General features: G+C 45.7%; 1 protein-coding gene across 10 annotated transcripts in view; it reads right to left on the bottom strand.

Annotated features, from left to right (window-relative positions):
- Positions 1-3978: 3978 nt before the first annotated feature.
- LOC1270704 (uncharacterized) overlaps positions 3979-10205 on the bottom strand; it is a 33239-nt gene continuing 27012 nt past the window's right edge. For all 10 annotated transcript variants that reach the window (XM_061657926.1, XM_309423.5, XM_061657925.1 and 7 more), the window contains exons 6-9: positions 8352-8487; positions 6876-7195; positions 5276-5480; positions 3979-4379 (exon numbers count right to left, since the gene is read on the bottom strand). In XM_061657926.1, coding sequence (XP_061513910.1) covers positions 4110-4379; positions 5276-5480; positions 6876-7195; positions 8352-8487 — 931 coding nt within the window. In that variant the 3' untranslated portion in view covers positions 3979-4109. The remainder of the gene's footprint in view (positions 4380-5275; positions 5481-6875; positions 7196-8351; positions 8488-10205) is intronic.

Here is a 10205-nt window from a genome sequence, read left to right as displayed (position 1 = left end):
GACCGGCACACGAATAAAACCACGTCTGCCGTACAATAAACTTCAGCCACCATTCCGCCTCAAACCATCCAGAGATTGAGCCGCTTTTCTCTTCGTGTGTACAAAGGCTGGTCTCGATCGGTGTCTTCGGTGTGTTCAGTCAATTCACAGTGTGGGGAGGAGAAAACGTGAGTACGTTGCTTGCGATTGCCCTCAGAGCATCCGAGAGCGAAACCACCTGCAACGAACCTCGCGCACTATCTTCACCACACAACACCGCACCGGAGCGCGGTGCTGGGGCGAAACAATGATAAAGAAATGCAAACTCCTGCACCTACCACCTGCACCCCCCCACAAGAAGCAGGGCAAAGCTGCGTTTCGCGAAGGTGCGAATGATAAGGGAGAAAGTTTTAACAGGTTTAGTGGTTTCTTCATTGAGGCGTTAATTAAATTAAGCTCCGATTATCACGATTATCTGCCGTAGTGTGCGCCGCGCCGTCCCGTGCTGCCGCCTTTGCTTGGAAGAAAGAAAAGGGATCCCTTCTGTTGCAGCCTGCTGGTGTGTTTAGCCTTTTTCGCTCCACCACAGCTCACCTTTTGGGCTGGCACAAGTCAATTGTTGTGGTGTTGCTTTTTTTTATTTATTTTATTTGCTTCTTTTTCTTCCGACAAGGCAAGTGCTCGCTTGCCACCCCGCCGAGCGCAAGAACGTTCGCTGGGCAGGTGTATTAGCAGGTAATCGTGGGGAAAACTTCTCGTGCAGAAAGGAACGGGAAAAGAACAGCACAGGGCAGCCCTAATTAGGATATTGCGTTCCTCAGGTACGGCGGGGTTTACTTTGGAGATTCTCATCGATTGGGTGTATGTTGGAATCTGTAATTTAGTGGAATTTTCTAATATTTTAAAGGCATTTATTTCGGCAGGCAAAATAAAATCACGGTTAAAGAATTACTCTTTATAGCAATTGCTCATTAAACATTAGCAAATATTGTTAATAAGGTATTTTACCGTTAAAAATTTGAAAATGTACGTAATGCACTTAATAGTGCATACTTTCAGGCGTTTTACGAGGACCTAAGCTATACTTTTAGGTGTTTTATAAAGACCCAAGCCAATTTCTTTACTTTTTAATAATGTGTTCCCTACAATACTTTTCTGATACGTAATTAAAAGATTTTTCTTATCTGCTTGAGAATATCAATAAATAGTTTGACAAAAAAAAACCCAATGAAATAAAGTGTTATCAATCATTTCAGCTAGCTTTTGTGGCTCTAACACACTTCTCTTAAACACCGGGTTTAACACACTGCTCCAATTAGGATACTTCTTATCGAATCGATAGGCATGGTGCTCCCCACCTCTTGACCAAACAATTGTAAAATGTGGTCTACCTGTCGTCCCAGTTGGCCGCATCATTGAAAACTTCCAGTTCAGGTACAACGTCACCGTAAGCTGCCTGGCATTGCCATTTTGTGTGTTTGCCCCACGTGTTATCATCGTCCCAGCTCCCTTGATATTGAGCGAGCCCCCCAGAAAGCCCGACCCGGCAGCATTGCGCACGAAATGTATTCCCATGTTTGTGAGCAGCTGCCGTGTGCAAATTACCGAAAACCACAGAAAACTTATCTAGCCGACTTTTCCACTTGGTGACATGGTTGTGGTTCCGTTTTTCTAACCCTCCTTCAGGCTCCACTTGGACAGCGTCAACCTCTCTGGGAGCTCTCACTCTCCCTCTCCCTGGTGATGTTGACCACCTTCAGCAAAAAGGCCACCTCCCAAACCATGTCCGATTGACCGCTTACTAATTCTCTAATTTGCTACGGTTACCGAAAAGGAACAACCCTTTTGGGTTAGTTTTTCCTATTTTCTTCCCATGGACCGACGACAACGTCGCACAGGAATGCTGCTTTTTTATTGTTTTTTACTGCTCACCGGTAAACTACAGCATTTAACTGACAAGCTTAACGAAGAGCTGGTGAACACTGGTGGTCTCACTACCCTTGCTTGGAAGAAGCTTTTTTTTTCGTCTTGTTTTGGTATTGTAACCCGACCTTCGACATTGACCGCAAGAGCAAACGGGGAATTATTGGATGCTAAAATGGCTGTCGGCAGGAAGTTTCGGTTGAAAACCACCCTTGAACACAACGGATGCTTCGGGTTAGTGTCGCAGAGGTAGATTGGTGTAATTAAAGTGGGTTGATAGTTTTACGTAGATCTTACAATGTTAAAAAACTGTGGTTAAAACAAATCGATAAAAGCACACTCCTTTCTGATCATGTTAAGACAAGCGCCACGTGCATTGCATACATTCCGGCGTTGTTGAGCAACCAATAAAAAATGTTCGCCAAGCACTTCGCAAGCTTTTTGAAGGCATTTCTTTTCGGGCTCTGTTCCTATTTTTTGTCGGTTCAAAGTTACTGGCGATAGAAATAAATCTACCTATCATCTTCCAGCTTTCGAGCGCCGGAACGCTTGAAACTTTCATCATAAATTCCATCACATTCCTCCAGCCCGCTGATCAGCAAATTTGGAAATTTTTCGAACACTTGAGGCTACGAAGCTGCCTCTGCCACTTTTCTTTTTCTTGCATCCAACAAACCACTGCCAACGGTTACGTCCAACCGCAATCTTTTGGCTTTTGCTTGCCTCGATTTCCGTGTGTCGGTGAAAGCCGCCCCGCGTTGGCGGGCGCTGGCGAAAATGGAAAATTATAAAACAATAAAGACAATAAATTAACGTGATTGTTCGCACACTCAGTGCGAAAGTTCCTCCCCGTAGCCCGTATGCGAAAGATACATACACATCAGTGCCGCTTCGGAGCGAGCAGGGTTTCGCAGCGTTCGGTAGCTGTCGGCAAAACGGCCGCCCGCCATCGACAGGGCCGCCATCAGCCGTGCCCAGTGAGGACGCCTGTGCTGTGCCCCCTTTTCATTATAATGTTCACCGGCGGAGACAGTAAATTATGCAAATTTCTATATCCTTGCTACCATCCCGGCTGGTGGCGTACCGATGGCAGCTACCAGCTACGTCACTGCAAAATGCTACCGGTTCGATATAATGTAGATGGCCCGGAGCGATGTGTACCGCTAGTGGTAGTGCCGTGCAGCATCGTGACGCTGCGTCACCTTTCGCTCGCTGTGTGCAACGGGGCGGGGCGGCAAAGTGCTTTCTTGCGGTAAAGTGATTGTATTTTCGGGAAACAATTTCCGTACAACCGTGCCACCAAAAACCATTTCCCTGCTTCTGCCACGGGGGTTTGAATGGCATTCGGGACATTGTCGTTTAGCAGCGCGTACAGTGACGAGTGCAACAGTCGGTCACCCCGTGCCGGGTAGTGTGATAATCTCATATTGATTTTATATTAATTTTGTGAAATGCAAACATCAAACGAATCTCACGGAAAGGATTAAGTTCATGCTTCGCCGGTTAAGGATACACTTATCACAAACATCCCGCCAATGCCAGCTTAACGTACCACACTGTACCCTCAACCATGTGCCACGTTCAATCACGACATAAAGCCTTTGCTTTTCACATCTCTCGTCTCGTACAAAGTGAAAGTTTCCACACAACGAACCAACGGGTGAGGTCCTCAGAAAATTGTTTCCGAGGAAATTTTACCAATATCAGCGTGTGTATGTGTGGGCGCGCCCACCCATCAATACATATCTCACATGCACATGCTTCGCCTCACAATTCCGTCGGAATTTTCCCATTTTGTACCAACGGCTGCGAACGGCCCCGAAGTTCAGGCTTCGACACACTTCTCCAATTAATCATCAGCAGCGAACAGGGAGTATCGGTAGTAGCGGTACTCCTTCCATACTCACCGGAACTCATTGTGTTGGTACCACCGCACCCCGCCTAGCCGCCTAGAAGAAAATGCATTGTTCGTGCTTTTAAAAATGTATGTTACCACATTTTTTAACCCTGCTCCATTGTTGGTGTGGTACTTTCTTTCGAGACAAATTTCTGCCTGCCTTCCCTGCAAACACTTACTTCTTCATTCTGCACGCAAATTTGTGCAATTTTATTGCGCGACTGTGCTCTGCGGGCAAATGTCTTTCCGGAATTAATCACTAAACGGGCACTACTAAACAGAATGGCGGGAACAGAAGGGAGGAAGGAGTTTATCCATAAAGAACGTTCGGGTTCCGATAGACTGGGACGGTTTGTATCGTGATCGGTCGTGGCACTGTGTTCGGTGGCCGCTGTGAGCGAGTTTCTGCGTCAAGCTTTTCAATTTCCCGATCAATCCATGGCCGGTAGGTGGTAAGGTTGGTGAACAGATGCGGCGCATGATTGATGTCGGTGGACCAGGTCAGCAGACCCTGGACGGTGCGCCGTAGTTTGCCATTTTCCAGGAGCTGATCGCATATCAGGGGAGAACCGCTGTAGTCCTGTAGAAAGTAGGAAATTGTTAGAATAGTTTGCATTTGGAAAACAAGACCAGAAAAATCATTCAAAGCCGGAAAAGATTAGTACATTTTATCGTGAAGTGTCGTTCAGAGTTGGTCTTTCATAACCAAAATACTTCATAGAAGTTTAAAACGTTTTTTTAAATCTCATAGCTCATTCCAAACTTAATGTAAAACTGCACTTTTTACAGAAATTAAATCATATTAGACTAAACCACAATACAACAACTATAATATCGCCTACAGTGTAACAAGCTGCCAGAGTTTTGCAATAGGGGGCGCTATTGTGTAATGGCTCTTAGTATTTAAAGAAAATTTTAATCTTATTTTATAAACGAACAAAAACGGATGTTACAGAACGCAGCAACTTATTTTTAATTACTTTTCAACTTAGGCATATATGAGCAAACAAATTTAAATAAAAAACTATATAAAAATGTTTCTAGCAAATACAAAAAAATACCTCTATTGATTACTAAGCCGAGAAAACATGTTCCATATGAAATCGCACTGTCTTTCGCTGAGCTTCAAATTGACCAATCGTCACTAACAATTGACCAGTTCATCACACATAGTCGCACGACCTCGTTGCGAGCGTTCACTAAACCACACATTCGTGAGAGACCAAGAAAACCGCAAATGTCGAAAGCTGCATCGTACACTCTTTCCTTTGCGAGCGAGCCAAACCGCCAAACGACACAGTGCCCTCGAAACGAACCGTCCAACTAGCTCCCCCCAAAACACGGAAACATGGAAAATCCTTTACGCAAATGTGCCCGCACCGTTGCCTGCCCGGGCGAAAGCAATCTACGCCATCGCCAAGCAACAGTGTTCCGATTGCTGCCGGTCCGTTTCGGGTTTCGGTCAAGTACACTTACCACATCTATGCTACGGTTTTTGGCCGCACCGTAGCCGGCGCACAGATTGCCATCGTGCTGCAGATACTCCCGATGCTCCGGCCGGCACTCGGTGGCCGGAAAAATGCTAATATTTGTCGTAACGTAATTAGTGCCATCGTTGGCCAGCCAGTCGTCCGCGCCAATGCTGCCAGCTGCCGGTGGTGGTTGTGCGGCCGGTGCCGTGCTGCAGATTTGGATACACCGATGCACCGAACGGATTGTGCGGACCCAGGCAGTCCGGTATGACCATGTGTGTGTGTGTTGCACCGGGAAACCATGGTGAGAAAACCGAGAAAAGATAGACGGTGCTAATTGAATAAACGACGTTCTTTCGATGAAATTATTTAATTCAGATTTTAGTCAAACACGAGCTGCAGCCACGGAAACCCCTCCGGGAGGAGAAAAGCGTTGACCAAAAGCCCGATGGCGGTAGCCGGCGTTTCTCATTAGTGCTACGTGCGGTGAGGTTTCCGCCTTCCCGAATGGCGAATGTTTACATTTTACGAGGACAAAAGGATAAGATGGACGATTCGCTGGTTCGCTGGAGGTTAATTCATAATGAAACCGGAAGAGAGTTATTTAATCAAGAGAATAATTGTCACCAAACAAGCTGCAGTAGATCACTGCTTTTTTTGGTTGCGGTTTTAAGAAGCTCAAGTCAACCACCAATGGATGGGCAATGGTTCAAATTGCTTGTGCAAATAACTCATCTCTAATGAGCATGGATTAAGATGTACATTGTATGATGGGGCAAAAATTGATTATGAACAACGTTTTACGTTACAATGTTCCATAAAATTGGAGTAAAATGAAACTGTTGAACGATTAAGACATGATCAAAACAGAACATTAGTATTGAAACTCATTAAACATCACTTTAACTTTAACTCATTAGATTTCAAATTTCAATAAAACAAAAACTTTCAAGTTTCAATAAAAACACAAACAAAATGTTTTGTGTAACTAGCCTTACTAATTAAACTATTTTTTGCTATAAAAAGTGTGCTATAAAAGGAAGCATTTCTTATGGCAGGCTAGAAAAGCACTGGATTGCTGTCATTTAGTGTTTAGTGTGTCATTATTATTACAAAAATTATGATTTCAATGACCAAATTTTAAATTTTACTGAAATAAAGGATTACATGCGCCTGCCTCGATATCTCTACTACAATCCTTGAATACATTTTACTATTCAAGTATCTATACATTCACTTTGTATTCAAGCAAGCCATGACTTGAGACGAGAAGCTTTTTGTTATCTCTTACAAAGGAAGTTTAAGTAAAGCTAGTAAAAAACCTCTTTCTTTGGCAGGAAACTTAAACAAACCTCGAATCGAAACCGTAATCCTCGCCCAATGTAAGACACAATCCCGGAACGTCCCGTTTCCCTATTCCCCACAGCACCACAGCACCCCCTCCGGCGCTCTAATTGCAAAGTCAAACGAAAGCCCACCAGCGAAACGTTCCAATTTTCAAAACCGCAAAAACAAACGAAACAAAAAGGAAGGGAAAACTTTCCTGCTCAGATCAGCCCTCCCCTGACCCTTTTGCGCGTAAGGCCCTCGGTGCGATTACTTACGTGCTTGGTAGGTTCGTCTTCCGCAGCGACACGGTGTAGCAGGCGTGCTCCGGGGGGCTCCGGGTGCTGGCTGGCGACGCGGCAGCACGGTCTATAATTGATGATAAGCAAATAGACGCCGGTGTCCGTTTCCGCTGCGCTCGGAAAAGTTGCGTCCTGGCAAGATTTGGTCGTAGTGCGTCACCACCACCACCACCACTGCCGCCGCCGCTGCTCCGTACGCTAACTGGCCGCGCTCGCAGCCCACCTGTCGAACCGATCGGTACGGGAGCTTCCGTTGGCGGAGCGCTCGGCGGTGGCTCGAGCAGCAACAGTAAAGCCTGCAATTGGTTAATAATTTATTTTTATTCCACCAGTAGTATCATTGGCAGTCGGGGGGGGGGAGAGCTACAATTTGTGTTCTTTCTCATCGTAAATATCCCAACTGCCTATAAGAGTATGTGCTGTGTGTGTGTGTTTGTGCGTGTGTACGTGTGCTCATCGAGTGAAAGGTTTTTAGTGCGGCATCCTGATCATCCTGAGAATGGGATGGAGCAGCATTCTGCATCCAATATTCATTAGCAGAAGCAGAACTGAGCTCAGCCTCGGTGTGCATCCGTAACCAGATGGTAGCACTGCTGTACAGCAATCGGGTTGTACGTTTCAATTAATTTCATCTTTCACTTTCCGGAGCGGAAATGAAAGAACGCTTTTGTGCCCCTCCACTGATCCATCCTGCTACTTGCTCCGAGCGGAAGCGCCGCAAGGGGAGGCGTTCTTTCATCTCCACCCCAAACCTTCGCAAACGATTCACCCCATGCGAGGATGCTGTCCCGGGTGTTTATTGATATTGCACTTCCGTTAACAACTTGTCATCACACCGAAACATTCTGCAGCTGCTAAAGACCACCGCTGTCGGGGCGGAACAGACGACACAATCACGCACGAACGCATGAGTTTGTTCCGCCGGGTACAAGTGGCGCACTCCTGTCCCCATACAAAATTGCAACAAACACCGCCAGCAGGACCGGGGAAAGATTTCTGATCCCACACACAGAAGATCCCGAGGATTGCACTTCAGCCAAACCTGTCAACCGTCACAAGCCGTGTCAACAGAGCGAACCAAAGAGCGAAGCTCAAAGGGAAAACAGCATCGTGCTGCGATGGATGCTACGCAACACACATACACAAGTCCCAGCAAACATCAAAGGATGCCATCACATGCCACCACAGAAGGAAGTGGCACCAGGGTGGGTAAGGATCTGTTCAAAAAGAAACAATCATTTGTCAACTGGGTCGCCGACACGGGGTAGAGACATATGGTGAGTGCTGTTGCAGGAGGGGTTTTTGCAAGCTCCACCACTGCCCGCTTTCCAACGCGCTCATCATTCAACATTCAGCACGTCCTTTTTCCCAATCGGAGGACCTCGGAGGACATACCCCGGATGACAACTACAATTCCATTCTGTAGCACTTTGTGTACGCATTGTTACCTACAACATTGTTCTCGAGCCGCTCGAAAGTGGTGGCAAATTTCTCCGGCAACAGTATCCTGCCCACGGGCCACCGCGTCGCTTCCTCGGGCCGCTCCAGTGCACGCTCGCTCCAGACGATCAGCTCTTCCGGTTGCTTGCTGAAAATTTAATTACAATTCCATGAATGTATCCACTACTGGTATCGTATGGTAAATAAATGTAGAGTATGTAAAATAAATCTGATTGGCTAAAGAGAGGGACGCCCGGATACGTGATTGTTGGGATGCAAGGGATCGCCTCGTCAGTACTGCACCCGATTGTTAGCAAAGCAAAGATGTGTTTTGTGTTACGTATTAAGCAAAGGGAAGGGGGGTGGACTGGAATTGGCCACGGTTGCCATGCCATGCTACTCAAACACAAATTATTTATTGTCCAATGGATGAGTGCAGCGGGAGGAGGAGGTGAGTATGTAATTACAAGCTTATGTCATGTTCTTTGTATGCGAAACGTTTAGCCGAACAACAGGATCTTTTGACATGCATTCTAATCGGCCAAATCTGGAGATAACGTACGAGAGCAGTTGGAAAATGCTTTGTTGGAATGGTACGTAAAAATCAAACATACGAGATAAAAGTTATTACATTTCAATTGGAAAATGATCATTGAATCTTCATACAACTTTACAAATAACAAAAGAAACAATATTTAGACAGTAAATAACATATTTCATTAAAATTTTCATTTCCTCTTCGTATCTAAAGCATGCAGCCACGTTCAAACATCATCATGCCGATCTTTGATTATGCATCGTTTGATCCTGGTATGCTGTGGTAATCGTGCGCCTGCAAGGTAGGCTAAACACACAACTCTCTGCACCTGCTGCTAATGAACGCTTTTAATGTGCTCTCAGATTGCATACCTTCGGGGCGGTGGAAGGATAGCAAAACTAGTAATGAGTGTGGTTTCATTTGTTTGCACACCATTATACGGCGATTGATCGTAGTCCAGTTATCTACCTGGTCGAAACGAAACATTTTCCTGGGAAAACAAATCTGAAATCAATTACCTACAGTCCGAAGTACTTTATTTTGATGAGGAAAACTTAATAAAGAACATTTCATTATGTACTCAATGCGAGCAAAAAAAAAGTACGAGAGATGTTTAATAAGATCAGTTATCGACTTAAAACGACTTAAAAATCCTTTTGCTTTTTTTCACACTACCCTTTGTTTATACCCTGCTTGGCGAATTTTAATCTAGCTACTTTCAATTTTCCCGTGACAAAGCCCCGGCAAAGTGCCGGTTGAAATATTGTCGGCAAGCTGATACTGATTACGAAGCGCGACCAACCCCGTCGACTCATTTTTCATTTCCCACGAGCGCACTCGCTGTCGCTTCGCACGCCGCAAAAACCCATCAATCCAACGCTCGAACGGCTCTCGAAACGGCAATATTCCCGAAATCACACAAACCTTGCCCGCGTCACTTCCACTCCCAGACTGAAACCAGCCAGCGCAAACGCAAGCGACCGGAAACGGATGGAAACGCATCAGTGCGAAAAATCATTCCACCGAATGGAGCACAAGAGGATGGCATTCAGCGCAAAACCTCAACGAGCTGTTGGTGCGGAGAGAGAGAGAGAGAGAGCGAGAAAAAGGGAAGAAAAAAATTCTATATCTATATACAACAGAAACGATGTGAGATAAGGACTTAGCGCAATCATTATTCATCTCTCTATCCTCTAACCGGGAGCAGTACTAATGAGTAACGAGCTCGCAAGGTCGGTTTGCCGCGCACCACGGCACCAGAAAGAAACGACGACGGTCCGTAGAAGCTGATCCCGGATCACTGTCGTGATGGTGGTGGTGGTGGTGGT

Source organism: Anopheles gambiae, chromosome 3 (assembly GCF_943734735.2).
Source record: "Anopheles gambiae chromosome 3, idAnoGambNW_F1_1, whole genome shotgun sequence".
Lineage (NCBI taxonomy): Eukaryota > Metazoa > Arthropoda > Insecta > Diptera > Culicidae > Anopheles > Anopheles gambiae.
The sequence above is the reverse complement of the archived record's forward strand: the minus strand, read 5'-3'. Positions and strand labels throughout refer to the sequence as shown.